Source organism: Natrix helvetica, assembly GCF_964273705.1.
Source record: "Natrix helvetica genome assembly, chromosome: 2".
NCBI lineage: Eukaryota > Metazoa > Chordata > Lepidosauria > Squamata > Natricidae > Natrix > Natrix helvetica.
Genome location: NC_138552.1, coordinates 197939590 through 197958175, shown reverse-complemented (window position 1 = coordinate 197958175; position 18586 = coordinate 197939590). Strand labels below are relative to the sequence as shown.

Genomic DNA, 18586 nt, shown 5'->3' with positions numbered 1-18586 from the left:
CTGAAAGTCATAGATTCAACACATCTGTTGTGTGTCAAACTGGGAAGATTGGTTTGTATTAACCAAGAAAGGTCTTATTGCAGAAAAAATGTGGATTCATTCTACATTTCATCCTTACATAACAACATTGATTGTAAAACAGAAATCCAGTTATCTTGCTTTGATGTTCAAATAACAGCCTTTGAAAAGCCATTAGGATGTCATTTCACCATTTTAATAACTAAATGTTAGCCTGTAACATTGTGCAATGTATATGCTCATTTCCAGACACGATAAGGACCTTTGACCTTATAAAAGCTTTTTGCTTAGTAATCTTTACAAGTTTTGGAGAAAATCCTTTCCTGGCATTGGAATGAGAGACGCTTGTTTCAGATTCATGCATTGGCTATGGTTAAACTTTCATGGTTTATTAACTATAGCATTCCATGAAGCTATGTAGAAAAACTGACTACTGACAGTACAGTAAAGACAATTGTTCTTCATATACTGAACTGAAAAGTTCAGCATGGTTCTTTTTTGTATCATATTCAAATATTTGCAGATAAATTGTATTCAGACATATTCAGGGGAAAAAAACTCTCTATGCCAAATCAGATTCATTAGTTCAGCATAACTGAGCTAATATGCAAAGCATAACAGCCTCAATTTTACAGTTAGATGGTTTAATTAGAAAACAACCAGACCTTGCATGAAGATTATTTGGCAACAAAACCAAGAATCCAAATCAGATGCTGGAGTTTTTGCCCATCTAGCAATAAAAATATTGCCATAGTGAACCAGACTGTTTTGTACTAGCAAACAGAAAAGACTGTTAGCTGTGAACTCCCATACTTCGGTAAAATACTACAAATTTCTTAGTTTGTTTAATTTACATGCTGCCCATCTCACTATCAAGTGATTCTTGAATGCAGGACTGAACAGAAATTGTGCAATGTGGACTTCTGAATTATCAAACTCATTATTCGTGTGAGTACAAAATATAATAACATGATGTTCTGGCTGAGCCAATATGAGAGATGCTGTGAAATAAATTTCATTAATATGCTCAGTGATTCTTTGACACTTTCAGAAATAGCAAATATATTTTGTATACATAAATGAATGAGTATAAGAGTTTTTTTAAATTTAATTTTGAAATCAGTTTTATGCTCAAATAGAAGGCACAAATCAATGAAGCCGGAGGCTAAGCATTTAAGACTAATTGCCATTGTTTAAAAAAAGATTTAATCCTCCTATTTTCTATGGGAGCGGCCACCTAATTAGTTGAAAACTAATAGTTCTGTGAGCCTGCCGCTCATTTTGATCAGGGAAAACAAAGTGAGGTTCATCATAAATTGAGTGGAAAATAGGGCCAGGTCTATGTATCAGAATTTACCTACGGAAATTTTACCTACGGAAAATTTCCCAATGTTTCTTTCCCTCATCCAGGAGATAAGTGTGGTAGAGGGAAGTAACTTGCTTACCTAGATCACTTTTCTCCAATCTGGGCATCATTCAGACTGTGGATTTCAACTGTAGAACTGGTGATGTACAAAACATCTCAAGTGCAAATTATTTTGAATGTGAAACAATCCATTTCTAATGTGGAACAGTTTATTTAAAATAGGCTGGCACTATAATTTAAGCAGTATTTCAAACTCAAGGATAGTTGTGGATGAAGCTCTGGCCTTCTATTTGAAATCATTTTAGGGTTTCCCAGCATTTATTTAATCTTGTATTCAATATGCATGTGGACACAACAAGGAGAGAGAAAACGAATACTTGTACAATAGTGGTTTTTTATTATTATTAATAGCACTGATGTTAAGAACCATTTCTCTGGAGCAGCCCTAGATGTACAATCAATTTATGAATATAGGCAGAAATACTTTCAGTCGAAGAGTTTCTGAGAGAGGCTGTTTGAGCTCTGAATAAAAATTCAGACCAGTAAGGAGCTCCACATCACGAACACGTGCTGTATGAGTCTGTATTCTTTCTTCAACCCACAGATTGTCTGGCAATTCGTCCTGATAAAGCAAGCAAATATAACATTTGAAGTCTGTTTTGGCAGACAGTAGAGCAGCTTACCAGTCTTCTAGGTTTGAAATGAAAAACTTTATAATTTTTTCACAGCAATCAGCTATATTCATGGAATAGCATATCAAGTGCTAGAGTGGATTCACAGGGCTAATCAATACTTATTAGATTTTTATGGCCTACGCTCTTTGAGATTTAGATGAGCATACACTCCCATTCTACTATAACCGGTGGAAACACAAAGTGCCTCCCTACTATTTGTCTTCAGTAAAAATGACAGTGAAAATGACAAAAAGAAATTCTTACAGTTTCATCAGATTGTAAGCCCCCCTTTGTCCCAATTCCAGAATTAAAGCTTGAGAAAACATGCTGTGAACATTAACCAAATTTTCTGGCAATAATATTTATTTCACTGGAAAAGAGAAGAGGGCACAATGAAAAATAGAGCTTTATCATATACTAGTAGTAGGGCAAAACTGAAGGCAAATAAAGTAAAGGAATATTGCAAGATAGATCAGACCCACAAATTTATTTTCTAAGTTAGTTCTAGTTACAGAAAAAGTTATTTCTAAATTTAAAAAAATCGTAAATTTGTGAAATGACAAGGAAAAATGTTTGGAAATCTGTTAGATTGGGTATTGGATAGGCACACACCGCCGGAACAGAGGTTTAATCCTATTGGTCGAAGGGTCTGAGAGCTCCCTATAAAAGGGCTGCTGTCAGACTCAACCTTCGCTGGATTGTTCTCACTCGTTGTACTTAACACAGAACTGTTGTTACCATTAAGCCTGTGTGTGCCTATCCGTTATCCAGTCTAACAGATTTCCAAACATTTTTCCTTGTCACTTCACAAATTTACGATTTTTTAAAATTTCCACAATAGGACCTAGCGTACAGATTCCTCTAATGTACTGGGTTATTCAACCATTGTCTTAATCATAATTAAGTTCAACAGTGTTTTGAGCTAAATACAATTGAATTGAAAATTTATTAAGATTTTTAATGTTTGATTCCACTTCCTCCTCCTCCTCCTCCTCCTCCTCCTCCTCCTCCTCCTCCTCCTCCTCCTGTATACCTACAGGAATTAATATTCGGTTCTGTTATGAAACAGTGGCTAAGAAGTTAAATACAAATCTGTAGTCCAATGTTTACATTGCACTTCTGTTACAAATGCAGCAGATGGTCTTAATCAAAACAAATTGCTTAGCCCAGACTGTTGTCTGCAATACAGGAATGTACACCAGAATATTAAATGGAAATGAGTATACTAGGTGGGAAATGCATATACTTTAATAAGATTACAATTGCAAATGTATATAAATAGCTTCAGATCTTCTAAATTCGAGAACTCAGAAATATCATTTTGGCCCATTTTATTTTCCCACTTAAATCAAAAAATCATAGACCATGCAATTGGAAAGGGGCCATTTAGACTACTGAATCCAATCCCTATTCAGGGAAGGAATAGAATTAAAGCATTCTGTTCTAGGACCTTGGTGGAAACCACTGCAGTTAGAACAAGTATCTAACAAAATCAGTGTTGCCAGACTTACAGCACAGCTCTCTGAGTTGTCAGGACGATGAGGGAGAATAAAAGGCAAAACTTTCAAAGAGGCTGGTGGACAATTCAGTGGAGTGTTGGTTCGATCCTCACAGCTAGTCAGCACAACAAAGTAATGGGTTGGGATGGGAATCTTTGTATTGTTTACAAACCTGCAAGAGGACAAGAGGACCGTAGTTATTAAATGAGCCCATGGTCTGCTATGGATATGGTTTGGTTGAAAACTAGACATAAATGCTGATTTTGGGCAAAGTCATAAAAGCAGTGACATGACTGTGGGATGCTGCAAATGGCCGTAAGTGCAGCCCAAAGTGCAGTCATATGACTTCAGGGGCGTCCTAACTGTCAGAACTTCAAATTGGGTCACAAGGGCTTCCCAAATAGTTCAGTCAGTATTTCAAATGTCACTGACTGGTCAAGGACTACCTTTAGACACATAGAAATAAAGCATATTTGTGAGATTAAAGATAACCATTTAAATTTGATTGCCTTAACCACAGTAAACTTGATTCTGTAAAACTACCTGGATGAAATAATCTGTGGAATGATCTGAAATATCATGTTCATTGTGAAAATTGCTAAAGCCAAGTTACACTCTTTGCATATGAAATTATTCTAAGCAAATAAGGAAATTTAAGATATTGGTTTACTTTTAAGCCTTTTAAATATACTTACTGTTTGATTGTGTCATAAGAATCAAAGTGCCCATCATAATTGTAATCAAAAATAGGCCCACTGATGACATTTAGTCCATTTCTCTCAGAAGCATATTTTGGAAGTAGGGTACTATGGAAGTAATTCCACAATCCTGTAATTAGGAGCACAGCAAGACAGAATCAAATGTAAGAGTGCCCATTTTCCATTGCAAGTTGATAGAGAAGCAATGGGAATGTATGTCCTCAGTGTTTGGTGAAAACTTACACTCTTATTTTTAAGCCAAAATAAATAATAATGAAATAATGAAATAAAATTTCAGTATTTGATTTGATCAGTCCTAACCCTAACCCCACATTTCTGATATCTGGAATGGAAATGCTATACAAAACCTACTTTTCCTCCTTGCTTCTGTGAATCTTTGCAGCATCTGCTATCTTAGGAATTTCTCTTAGTCTGCTCAATTTAGGGTTGAACAGGCCCTACTATTTTCCCTAGTGAAAAAATTATTAGCAAAGTATAGCAATGTGTAATTCCTTAAAAGAGATTCTACAAAAACCACTATCAATGGCTGCCTTGTTCTCTTTAAGTCAGAGAATATTTCTGATTAAAGAATGTGCCTGATGAATGTTAGTATACATTTTCTCTGCTGTCTTCTTCTCCTTCTCCTCCTTCTTTCCTATTAAAACTGTCTACTGTCATTCTTGAGCCACCTACATTGAAATAATAATAAAAGCAACAATACCAACTTTTATATTGTTCCACTAAGGGGTATAGAAAGGTGCTGTCTTCCAAAAAAACACCACCACCAAGATTAAGTCAAGGGAGGTATTACAGGAGGGAAACATGATATGAAAAAGCATTTGTTCTTCTTAACCAAGCAATATCATGCCAAAATTTTCCCAAACTTACGTGTAAATGCTTTGTACATAGGAACAATGTTGCTAGTAATTAGAGCATCATACTGCTCAAGGCCAGATGAGCTGAAGTCTGTGAATAAAAGTCTGGATTAATGACATGGATAGTGGGGGGAGAGGAGAATCAAAAGCCTACAGTTTTCTTTTTAACTGAATACTATATCAATTTAAATGTTGAAGAATTTACTTCTGTATTGTTTGAATATTTCCTGCACTCCACTCAAACAATTATATTACAATAGAAGGACACTGACTTCAACAAACATTCCAGAGACATTTTTTAAATGTTTCAGAGTCCCAGCCTGACAAATAGTACTAAGAGATTCTGTTCTCTGCTTTTTTCTTTCTTCTAAATTAATTTGCTTTTTCTAGTTTTTAGCCATTTATGTATAATATATGTTATCTATTTTCCTTCTTAAACGCAACTATCTTGACCTTCAAAACATTAACATTTCATTCATATTATTCATTGCATTATGGAATCTATCCAAAATCTGCTGCAAATAATTCAGGTTCTCTTGCCATCAACTGCACACAAATATGTGTACAGTTTTATAACCTCCCCAAAACATCCCTCTAACATCATCACAAGCATTCTGTGTAATTTCATTGATAAATAAATAATTGAACACATCACATATTCTTGTGTTGCTCCCTGCTCAATGCTGAATAATTTTCTAAGCTTTTCATTTGTTCATTCATTCAATTTATATGGCCATGTAATAAATAGCTGTATTTCTTTCATGTTCTTATCATTCTAAGCAACCACAGTTCAACTCCCCTTACATGCATACATTCTGTAATTCACTTCAACTACATCAAGAAAGGAAAAAATTCTCACATTAATTATGAACTACTGAAGAGCAGAAATCTGATCTGCACATTCCCTGCTTGACCTAAAATGCAAGACACTCTCTTATTTTTGCTTATTTTCACTTCATGAATTTGGCCAACATCTTCCCAAGAAAACTTAACGAAGTAACCTCCCCTATAAAGTTTTTATTCATTCTGACTTATCTTTTGCCTTTGGAGAAAGGGACAATAATAATGGCATTCTCCCTATTACCAGACACCACTGCAATACTCAAAAACATTCCATCCATCCATCCATCCATCCATCCATCCATCCATCCATCTATCTATCATCTATCATCTATCTCTCTATCTATTGGTGTGTTCCAGCAAAACTCGAAACGCCTCAAGCAATTTCAATCAAATTTGGTACACAGATGACGTACTCTCTGGGAAAAAAATAGTGTGGGGGTAAGATATCCCTAACACCCCTTGGGGTGTGTCTGTTAAGATACAGCCTGTTGTGCCTTAAAATGGCTTCTACTCTACTGCCATAAAATGGCTTCTACTGTGCAGCGCAGGGGAGTTGCCATGGTAACAGCTTCACAATACTGTAGAGTATAAGGGGGCTCCCTCTGTAAGGGGGAAAATCCAACATTAGACATTACGTTTGGTCTGGACATTTTCCCCCTATAAATAAATACCCGGGCAACACCGAGTTATCAGCTACTTCTAAATAAAAGTTGCTACTTGAAAATCCCGTTCTGTTTTGTTTAGTGAGGGGTTTTTTTTTTTTTACTTCATTCAATTCAGACTGTGACAGAATGGAGTGTAGGAAGACAGGGCATAGAGGTAATTGTTTTAAAATATTCATTTGATTAAAAATGTCTGCTGTGTTTAGCATAGATTTTTCTTACTAGTTGGTAACAAGCTGAAGAAGGAGGACAGCAAAAACTGGAGGAATCACTAAATTGTTTTCTTAGCAGGTGCTGCACATACATCATTAGGACAGTATTATTGCATGGTGACTCAGAACAGGCACAACATGGGCAGGATAGGGATTGGCAATAGTATAGTTTCCAGTTCACTTAAGGATGGGTGGAGAAAGGAAGCGGGAAGTGTGTGGTCTGTTGTGAGGTATGAGTACTTGTCAAAAGAAATGAAAACATGTGTGTGAAAGAGTGTGCTTCTGCCCACTTTCTTCTATGGAAGAGAGTGTTGGGTACAATATGTCCACAACAAGCATAAAAATATGAATATTAAATGCACTGCGTGTATGTAGCTCAACAGGAAGAGAAAGAACGAATGTGGACCAAATATAAAAAAGAGGGGAGAGTACAGAAGTCCCTTGAGATGGTCATAGAGTGAGGGTGAAAGGAGAAATAAGTGATGAGATTGTAGAGGGAGAAGAAGGAGAAGGAAAAGGAGAAAGCTAAGGAGGAGGAGGAGGAGGAGAAAGAAGAAATATATATAGGCACTGTAAAAATTAGAATGGTTGTAAGGCTAGAAAAGTATGGAAAAATAGTGAATGGTTTTGTAAGCTGGATTTGGCTATATTTATTTAGCTTTTTTCTTATTTTATGAATTATATCTGTTGAATTTTTATCTTTTACACCTTTGCTGCAGTTTGCATGATGGAAAGGAAATAGCATAATGGATATCTATGTATTCGGGTATGTATAAAAATAATGGGGAAATAGTGAGAAAAGTTGGAAATTTTAGTGCCATCTTAAAATTTTCCATGAAAAAAGCCTGTGCTGGATGGAATGGTTATTCATATCCAAGTAGATCTGCCCTACCCTCTCAACATATTCACAGCAATGTGGAATATTGCTGTGAATATGTTGAATATATTCCATTTTTGATGGAAAATCTGAGTCACTGCTGCCAGTTAGGGCTTTGGGGAATAAATTAGGACCCAGTCAAGAGAATGAAAACTGGGTTCATATGTGGTAGAACCAATTTTGAAAAATGGGTGAGCATAAGAGTATGAAGTTCAGAATCCAAAATGCCTTACTGCATCATTGGCCAAAACAGGGCAAAGGGAATTGAAAAGATAAGCTATAATTCCTCCTAAATTATTTATTTTTATTCATTAAATTTGTTTTGCCACCCATCCTGCTGCAAGGGGACTCTGGGCAGCTTAAAAAATCTATCTATCTATCCATCTATCCATCTATCCATCTATCCATCTATCCATCTATCTATCATCTATCTATCTATCTATCTATCTATCTATCTATCTATCTATCTATCTATCTATCTATCATCTATCTGTCTATCTTTATATATTAATAAATATAAAATCAATATATATATATTGATTTTGTAAGCTGCCCAGAGTCTCTATACTACTTCCATGCAAGTAGTCCTCAACTTACAACCATTCGTTTAGTGATTGTTTGAAGAGACAAAGGTGCCAAAAAAGTGATTTATGACTGGTTTTCACACTTATGACTGTTGCAGCAACCCCATGGTCACATGAGCAAAATTACCGGCATGTATTTATGTCATTTGTATTGTCCTGGGGTCATGTGATCACCATTTATTACCTTCCCACTTGGCCAGCTTCAAGCAAAGTCAATGCGGGGAACCAGATTTACTTTAATGACGGCATGATTCACTAACAATTTCAGTTATTCGCTTAACAACTGTGGGGAAGAAGATTGCAAAATGGAGCAAAACTCACTTAGGAACTGCCTTGCTTAGCAACAGAAATTTTGGGCTGAGTTATAGTCATACGTCAAGGACTACTTGTGTACACTTCTTGCTGCTTATATTTCTACTTTATTTTATAAGCTGATCTTTCTCACAGCTGCCTTCCAGTCTTACTCCCTTTAAACGCAAATCTGTGGAATCAAATAGTTAGAATTGCACCTCCCATGGCCCTACAGTCTGTGCCTACAAAAGGCAATGGTTATTTTATGTTCTTATGGCAAGAAATACCACAACATGTTTTCTTTTTTATTGTCTCCCCCCCACCCCCTTCCACCTCCTCCTGAATGCCATGCTTATCCCACGGTTAGTGCTATGTATATGTTTAAACACTCAGCCACATCCCAATAATTAAAACATTATGTATGTCCTTGCTATATAAAGAACAGTTCTACTAACCGGGAGGATAGAGGAAGCCGGGGGTGATAGTCAGGTCTGGCTGGTAGTTGGAGCAAGCTTGGCTCTGAGCTGCAGGGATTCGAACATCTAGCCGCAGACAGTCTGAAGCACTGGGAGGGACAGAAGTTGGCTCAACCGGCTGGAAGAGAAGAAGGCAAAAGAAAGCATTACACCCACGACCGTGGCTAACCTTAGCTTTTGAGACTTCCTAGCCTGGTTTCCTTTGATTTTTTTTCTTTTCCCATTTTTATAATGAATCATAGCGGTGCTGAAAATAGAAATGGCCTTCCTGCCCTTTGCTCTCAGACATATCCAGTCGGTTTATTCCTTAGTCTTCGGCATTCCATAGTACACAGGTGGAAGAAGCGGGAGAAAAGTCCTCACAGCTTTGTCCTGAACCCATGACAAAACGGAAGCAACGATACCCAAGGGGTTGCGTTTGAGATCACTAATGCCTTGGCCAAGATGTATTTCCTTAACTCTGTGGTTTTCTCAGAAGCAAACCACTGTACTGGTCATAATCAAGTTGTGAGTCACCAGAGAGAGAATACTCATATTTTGAAAGAGATACACACACTCTATTGCCGATGGTGAATCATGATGTATATGCAGAGGAAGTGCAGGTGAACAGAGAGAGTGTGCCAAAACAAGACATCCTCCGCTCTGGAGTGGGAGAAAGTTTATGACGCAGCTAGTAATGTACTGAAAAATGAACGCAACAGTCACACTGTTGGCTTTCACTGGGCTGTATTAGCCATTCATCCAAAGGCAACCTTGATCTCGGGCTACAAAAGCATCACCATACACAGCTATACAGGTAGTCCTCAATGTATGGCCACAATTGAGCCCAACATGTCTGTAACTAAGTGAGACATTTGTTAAGTGAGTTTTGCCTCATTTTACAACATGTCTTCCTGCAGTTGCTATGTGAATCACTGCAGTTGTTAAGTTAGTCCTATGTTTGTTAAGTGAATCTGGCTTGCCCATTGAGTTTACTTGACAGAAGGTCACAAAAGGCTGATCACAAGACAGACAGACACACACACACACACACCTGACACTGCAACCATCATAAACTTGAATTAGTTGCCAAGCATCTGAATTTTGATCACATGACCATGGGGATGCGGCAACTGTTGTAAGTGTGTAAAATGGTCATAAGCAGGGGTGAAATCCAGCAGGTTCTGACAGGTTAGTTGAAATTTTGAGTAGTCTGGAGAACTACCAATGCCACCTCTGGCTGGTCCCAGAGTGGGGTGGGAATGGAGATTTTGCAGTATCCTTGCCCTGCCACGCCCACTAAGCCACGCCCACCAATCCACACCATACCCACCAAGCCACGCCCACAGAATCAGTAGTAAAAAAATTTGAATTTCACCACTGGTCATAAGTCACTTTTTTCAGTGCTGTTGTAACTTTGAACAGTCACTAAATGAATGGTAGTAAGTTGAGGACTACTTGTATTTATAAACAGCAGCTATCGAGAAATAGTTTACTGTATTCTCAATCCATACCAAAGTAATCATAGCAATGTCTCATTTCTAGTATACTTTGCTCCATTGGCTGGGACTCTACAATATGCTTGACTCATGTATACTTTAGCATATGCGGTTTGTAATGGTCTGTTGTATACACCAAACAAATCATGAGTTATTCCAAAAAAAAATATGGTTAGGCAAGACATGGGATGGTAACATAACCATTGTCGTTCTTATCATGATATATTTTAATATTCTCACTGTTCAGTCTTGCATCTGAACGCATAAAGATCATTTCATCTATTCAGTTTTATTCTGGGTTTTGTCCTGGTATCACTTTATCTTTTTTGAAACACCATAAAACAATGGTAATATCATCCATTATCCGGAAAATGTTTTGATTAATTGCACTATACGCAAATAGTGCCTTGGACATTGGCACGTGACAAATGAATGGTATGAAGAGAAAGCTGTAAGTGCAATTTTGAGATATTTCTTCATTCGTGCTTCAATTGACAGCCAAGAATCTCTCAGGAGTCAGTGAAAGACAGAGAATAAGCCTCAGACTACAGTATTTTACTGTACAAGTGTTCTTGATGCAAAGTTCTTAGGATTCAAAGGAACTTTTTTTTAAGAATACACAAGCAACCGCTTCAGTGATATGGAAATGCTGCTGTTTTGTGACTCTCTTTTCTCTTGGCCTTGCTCTCTCTGCACAAGCAGCAACCAGGTATGGGTTATAGAGTTTGGTAAAGACAGTCCTGGCACCCCCTATCTTTGCTAAGATTTGGCTCAACCTGCACAGAAGGTTTTTCTTAGAGAAAAAGGACAGTTACCATCTCTTGTAAAAAGAACCTACTTCCAAAGGGAACTAGTAATCAATGCACCAAGAGGCATAATTTATTTGTATTTTGTGGGATTTTAAGTACAGTATTTGGAAACAGCTGCTCTGACCTCTGGGCCATCTTTCAGCCACTTTTTCTAAAAGTGTCACAGGATGTAAATAATAAGTCATAAAATGGAAACATTCAACAAACTCCTTGAACTAGAGAGATATATCCTGTTGATCCGGCTGCCTTCTTCATTTTTATACACAATCAATTGTATTACCATTTTAAACGTTTTTCCACATTTTATTAATCCAGTGATATTTATTTCTACACACAATTTAGCCATCCTGTAGTGGAGAGATTGAATATGAAATTTTGTTTGTTTGTTTTATCCGCCTTCTGATTCAAAACAGACAATTCAGGATAGTAAATGGCAACAAATGAACTGAAATCAACAAATGAAGATGCACCTAAGATACATTACCGTTTTTGTTTTATTTTGCTAATGGCAAAAGAATAATATAAAATTGCTTCAGAATGGAGAAAAGGGGAGCAAATGTATTTCTGGAACAGTGTAAGTAAATTAGTGAGAGGGAAAAGGTTAAAGATTTTTTCTCCCCAAAACCATTTCTCTGTCTCACAAAACGAACTTTCATTTTTCTTTTAAAAAAAAAAGATTCATTCTACGGTAAAATCTTTGTATCAAGTCCACTTAGTCCTTTAATGTGATGAATGCTAGGATAATTTAGAAATTTTTCTAAACATGGATTTACCAGCGTAAATATTATTTTTAACTTTGAGTGGGAAAAGTTTATCTTTCGGAATGTGTGTTTGTTAGTGGGTGGAAAGGAAGGAGAAAATATTTGTGTGTTTCTGTGTGGGAGAAGTTGATGGTTTGGTACAACCAAATTCTTCCCCTCTTAAAAATTACTGCTTTTTCCTCAAAGACAAAATGTTTGTGTTTAAATCATGATCAGGAAATCTGGGGAGCTACCCTGCTGCAAACCCTCTGGCTTATAATAATGTGCTGAAGGCTGACTTTTATATTTTCTGAAACCAGATCAGATTATTACTGGAGCTATTTAATCAAATGCCAGATCAGGTTTAGGTTTAGGTTTATTGGATTTATATGCCGCCCTTCTCCCAAAGGACTCAGGGCGGCGTACAACATAAAAACACATATTACAAAAGTTAAAAGAAAGATTAAATAGAATATCTAAAAAACCCAATAGACATTTACAATGAGTTTTAGAAATTAAATTAAAATTAACAATTAAAATTAATAATTTATTTTATTCAGGCCAGGCCAGCTTGCTGGAAAAGCCAACTTTTTAGGGTATGCCGGAAGGACCGGAGGTCAGGAATTATGCGAAGCTCTGGGGGCAGCTCATTCCAAAGGGAAGGCGCTCTCCCACAGAGAAGGCTCTCCCCCTGGGTCGCCAGCCAACACTGCCTGGCCGACGGCACCCTGAGGAGGCCAACTCTGTGGGATCGTACTGGACGGTGGGAGGCTACTGGTAGAAGTAGGTGGTCTCGCAAGTACCCTGGGCCTAAGCCAGGGAGTGCTTTAAATATCATAATTAATACCTTGAATCGCACCCAGAAAACAACCAGCAACCAGTGCAGGCCACCTAAAAGGAGTGCAACATGGTAGCACCTAGGTACCCCCATGACAACCCACGCGGCCGTATTCTGGATCAGCTGAAGCCTCCGGGTGCTCTTCAAGGGCAGCCCCATGTAGAGAGCATTACAGTAGCCCAGGCGAGAAAGGACGAGGGCGTGAGTGACTGTGCACAGCGCATCCCGATCCAGGAAGGGGCGCAACTGCCGTACCAGGCGAACCTGGTAAAAGGCTCCCCTGGTCACGGCCATCAGGTGTTTTTCTAAACTAAGCTGCGTATCCAGGAGGACTCCCAGATTGCGGGCCCTCTCTGAGAGGGCTAAAATTTCTCCCCTATCATCAGAGATGGTACAAGATGCACAAATCGGGATGAGGGAAACCACAGCCACTCAGTCTTGGAGGGATTAAACTTGAGCCTGTTCGTCCCCATCCAGATCTGTACAGCCTCCAGGCATCGGAACATCACGTTGAGGGCATCGTTTGGGTGGTTTGGGGTAGAGATGAAAAGTTGGGTATCATCAGTGTATTGATGATACCGTACCCCAAAACCACGGATGATCTCGCCCAGCCGTTTCATGTATATGTTGAACAGGAGGGGTGAGAGAACCGACCCCTGGGGCATCCCACAAGTGAGGTGCCTCGGGGTCGATCTCTGCCCTCCAGTCAACACAAACTGCAATCGATCCAACAGGTAGGAAGAGAACCACCACAAAACGGTGCCCCCCACTCCCACCCACCCCGAGTCGTCGCAGTAGGATACCATGGTCAATGGTATCGAAAGCTGCCGAGAGGTCTAATAGGACCAGGACAGAGGAACAACCCCTGTCCCGGGCCTGCCAGAGATCATCAACCAACGCGACCAATGCCGTCTCCATGCTGTACCCGAGCCTGACACCCTACTGAAATGGATCCAGATAGGCAGCTTCATCCAGGTACTGGGGAAGCTGGCGTGCTACCATGCTCTCAACAACCTTCCCTACAAAGTGAAGGTTGGAGACCGGACGATAGTTGGCTAAAGAAGCTGGGTCCAGGGAAGGCTTCTTAAGGAGGGGCCTCACCACCGCCTCCTTCAAGGCGGTGGGAAAGAAGCCCTCTCTAAATGAAGCGTGGGTAATCGCTTGGAGCCAGCCTTGTGTCACCTCCTGGGAAGCCAAAACTAACCAAGAGGGATACAGGTCCAGCACACAAGTGGTAGCACTGAGTCTCCCCATAATCCTGTCCATGCCCTCGAAAGTCACAGGGTCAAACTCATCCCAGATAGTTTCCACAAGATTCAACCCCGCCGACTCGCCCAAATCTACCCAGTCAGAGTCCAAGCCTCCAGGTCATTAAACATTTGTTAATCCTTATGGATAAGATGAGTTGCACTATTGCTTAAGCAGCTGGCTGAAGATTTTTTAAAACAGACAAGCTATTTATTTAACAAATGGTTTATTTTAAGATTGAAATGTTCTACTGAATTTCTCCAGGCGAAGTAGAAAGAGAAAAAGATCATCTAAGAAAAGACAAAAAAGAAGATACAGATATAACCAACATTTTAAGGACCTAAGTTTGAAGAAGAAGAAAAAGTCAGGGACCTCCTGTTTTGATACCATCTGAGTTGCATGTTCAAGCTGGGTCTCACCAATCTTCCCACCCTCATGTTTTTTTGATCAGTACCATGAACCAAACAAATTTTGAGGGAATTAACATATACAACAAAATGCTTATTTCAGTGTTAGGTGTCTATTGTTTAAGACAGGGCTGTCCAAACTTGGGAACTTTAAGACTTGTGGACTTCAAGGGAATTCTGGGAGTTGAAGTCCACAAGTCTTAAAGTTCCCAAGTTTGGACAACCCCTGGTTTAAGGCTTCTTTCTTAGAGTTTGAGCACTTTGAAGGAGTGATTGAACCCAGCATGGAAAGAAATGCCTCATTCAGCTCAGAATTCTTTGGACCAAGTTCCTCACTTGATGTTCCCCAAGGTTCTCCAATTCCATATTGCTTCATAAAATTCCCCGGATTGGTTCTGTAGAAAATTAACCCCCACTCCCAGAAGAACAAAATATTCTAGGAAATATTAAAAAGGCAGAATATTATACCTCCCGGGATGAGAAAAGGAGAAACATGCTCTTGGAAATCAGCCCCCACTTTTGTTAATAGCCCCAGAAAGACTGGGCCATCCTATCTACAAAACAAAAGGCTCTCAGCTCCAGATTGATGGGATTAGCCCTCATTCAAGATCCAAACTAGGACAAAGCCATTAAGACATAATAGGAATTGCCCAACACCCTTTCAGAACACAAGCCTCTTCATTACATCACTCAACACGGTTCAACCAAGCTTATCTCAGACAAACTCCTAGGATTTGCACATGACCCCTACAGCAGCCCTGCCCTTGCCAGAGGAACAGGAAGCTCAAGTTCAAAGCCCAAGAGAGGGTACAAATAACACTCTCTCTCCACACCTTGTGTTCAGCTGCACCAGGCCCATGTGCTTAATGGTTCTGCTCCATTAAACCAGCTTTCCAATCAGCCTCCATGTTTCCAGTGCCTTTCTCCCCTCTTGGAACTGAACCCAGATGAATGTTTCTTCCAAGCTAATCAGAACTTTTGAGATCAATCCGCCTATTTGGCTTAATTCTTTTACCTAACATTATTTTTATTTAGTGCTTCATCCCTTATATGAATCAATATATTTTGAGAAGCATTTTTCATGAAAATATGTAAACATCTTAATATTCATCTGATTAGGCTGGAAAATAAATCTTTAAATCATTTTGCAGTTTAAAATATTAAGAATGTTTGCAACAGGTGAACGTTTGTAGGATGAAAATAACAAAAGCCTGGGGGCTCATCTTGTTTACTTATTTACTACATTTCATCAGCTTCTCTAGGAGTTCAACATTGCTCGCGATGTTACTTTAAAATGCAGCTCAAGAAAATTCTAGATGAGGCCATTTTTAATTTCAAAGTATTAAAGAAGCCTTTGACCTGCCATTAAAGACACCATATTTAGAATTCACAGAAAGGTTGGTACCTGGTTTTCCATTGAGAGCTCAATTTTTCTAGGAAATTTGTTTGGATTATATTGAACAAGGCTGCGTGACACAACAGCTGCTTTATGCTTTGGAAAAATCTTTGTGTTCACTTCTCCATGACATCAGAAAAACTTTCTTGGCTGACATTACATGTTTGTGTGTGTGTGTGCGTGCGCGCGCGCGCGCACACCCACCCACACAAGAATATACAGGGAGAGACAGAATTTGGTACTCTCTTAGCTATACGAAGCAGCCAGGTGAGTTCAGACCACTCACACTCTTTTAACCTAAATTGGGAAGTTAAAAACACCCAGTTACCTGTCACACTGGGGCAGCAACTTAAATTGTATTTATAATATTTATTGAAGAGGCTTTTATCCTGCAGTGGATTTGATTTAGGTTCATAATAATAATAAATGTCTCCAATTTCGATATATTAAAATATGCCATCGGTTTTGAGACTCAGAAAAGCTATATATATATCTCCTTGATCAAAGAATCCAAAAATAATAAGTAAAACTTGTTAAACTGAACAAAAGAATGCAAATGCTGTATATTTACTTTTAACACTGTCTATATGTGGACCTACAGTATGTACTGTATATCTAATATATATCAACACTAGATTAATTCATAATGTCCAGGAAAATGAAACCCTGACCCAACCTTAGCACGAAAGACCCAACCTTAGCATGGAATATATGTTACATGTCAATAAGATCATTATTTTCTAAAGCGGAAGAAGCAATCTCTCTTGATTCAGATCAAGGATTCAGGATTCAGCTTAGCCTTTTTTAACATCTGGGAATAATATTAAATTCAGATCCAGCTATCTGAAGGGCGCCAGGATGGGGAAGGTAATCTAAAGTATAATCTAAGGTAAGGTAGCTCAGAGATTGCAAAGCTGTGCATACAGTTTAAAACACTATATCTCCAATCTGGGCTAGAAAAATCTCCCTTCCAACTCAATTTAGGGATCTCATTGCCAGTTGATGTAGACAGGCAGTTGGGAGCTAGCCAGTCACATTCAACAGCATATTCTGTGAATGCAGCCCCTGTGATGGATGACTTCCCAAGCCCAGAGAGAAGAGATTTCCCCAGTTCCATCAAGAAGTGCTTAGGATTGCAAGGCACGTTGAAAGAACCATGTCTTCCCAATCTTGCCCACTCAGTTTGGGTGAAATACCTATACTGAGAAACTTCAGTTCTCCATCCCCGTCCCAAAGAAATTTTTAAAAAAAACATAAAGCAGTCCCTTCTACAAACTTCACCCATCCTCATCTGTCTTAATGACACTCACGGATGAATTTTCTTAGAAAGTTTGGTACGCTGCACACAGACAGCATAGAAGTGGTACATATAGAGGACAGAAAAACATAATAACAGAGAAAGCATGTCCCACTGCCTTGAATGTCAAAATAATTACACACAGAATAGAAGCCTGCTTTTCTTTTCTTTATCATAACACCATTGCTTTTGACTGCCAAACCACTGGATGGTTTTTTTAAAAAAAAAGAATGGCTAACTACAGCAGTGGAATTGCTGCAGCAAAAATAGCAGGCTACACTCCGGAATGTCTGCCCTACACATGCTGTTTTCTTTTAACTCCAAAGTACCTTAAGAGAATATGCAAATAAGCAATCTTTAAACATCAGTATGCCATTTTGGGACTATCCACATGTATCATTCGCTGAATGAATGCTGCATTTGTATATGTCGTATTTTTCCATTCAATAATACACTGCCGGCTATGATTACCTTGGCACTCTGTGCTGTAGAACGGAGCCCTCAAGAGGAAGCTTTGAAAATGAGTGGAAGACAGAAAAAATATAGTTTAGATTGGTTAAAGACTCAATAAACTCAGATTGGAATGAGAAGGCCCAGAAAGAGAACTATGGAGCAGTTCAAGAGAAAATAAAATTTGACAGTTATGTACAACCTGTTGGAAACTGGCAGGGAGAAATTGGTTTGTGGCTAAAAGAATCAGATCTCAAAGCTGGGAGATTTCTGTTTGAAAGAAGAGTGTTGGAAAAAGACCTGAAGGTTTGATCCTCTGTGGTGGAGAAGATGGCAGGACCCTGCCACGTATTTTTTTAGTTCAATTTAATGTAAATATAGCATATTTAATAGCATGGAGAATTAATTGAAATAACACCAATATAATACATTTTCAATATCAGATATTCTGCATTTGAAACTGTATTCACATAAAGAAATATAAATGAGTAGCACCACTAGAGTAAAAATGTAATTTAATGGGGAAAAAGACTGTTTACAAAACTTTTATAACTGTGGACTGTGTATCAGAGGTGGGTTGCTCCCGGTTCGGCCCGGTGCATCTGAACTGGTAGTGGTTTGGCGGCCTGGGTCCCTGGAACCAGCAGCAACCCAGGCCTGCCACACCTCTGAACCTGTTCTCTCAGCGGCACTGTAGGCTCCGCCATCTTGGTTTTTGCTTCTGCGCATGCGCAGAACAATTTTTATTGCACTGCGCATGTGTGCTCCATGCGGCCATGAGGTACCGGAAGTAGAGACTGCCGGAACCCACCTCTGGCCCAGACGCTTCTGTGCATGTGCAGAAGCAT

The 18586-nt window shown here is 38.9% G+C and overlaps 1 protein-coding gene across 1 annotated transcript in view; it reads right to left on the bottom strand.

The window, feature by feature from the left end:
• Positions 1-1710: 1710 nt before the first annotated feature.
• Positions 1711-18586, bottom strand: part of ENPP3 (ectonucleotide pyrophosphatase/phosphodiesterase 3) — a 74477-nt gene continuing 57601 nt past the window's right edge. Inside the window, exons 20-24 of the mRNA XM_081942857.1 lie at positions 9055-9193; positions 5144-5221; positions 4253-4385; positions 3570-3729; positions 1711-2006 (exon numbers count right to left, since the gene is read on the bottom strand). Coding sequence (XP_081798983.1) covers positions 1842-2006; positions 3570-3729; positions 4253-4385; positions 5144-5221; positions 9055-9193 — 675 coding nt within the window. The 3' untranslated portion in view covers positions 1711-1841. The remainder of the gene's footprint in view (positions 2007-3569; positions 3730-4252; positions 4386-5143; positions 5222-9054; positions 9194-18586) is intronic.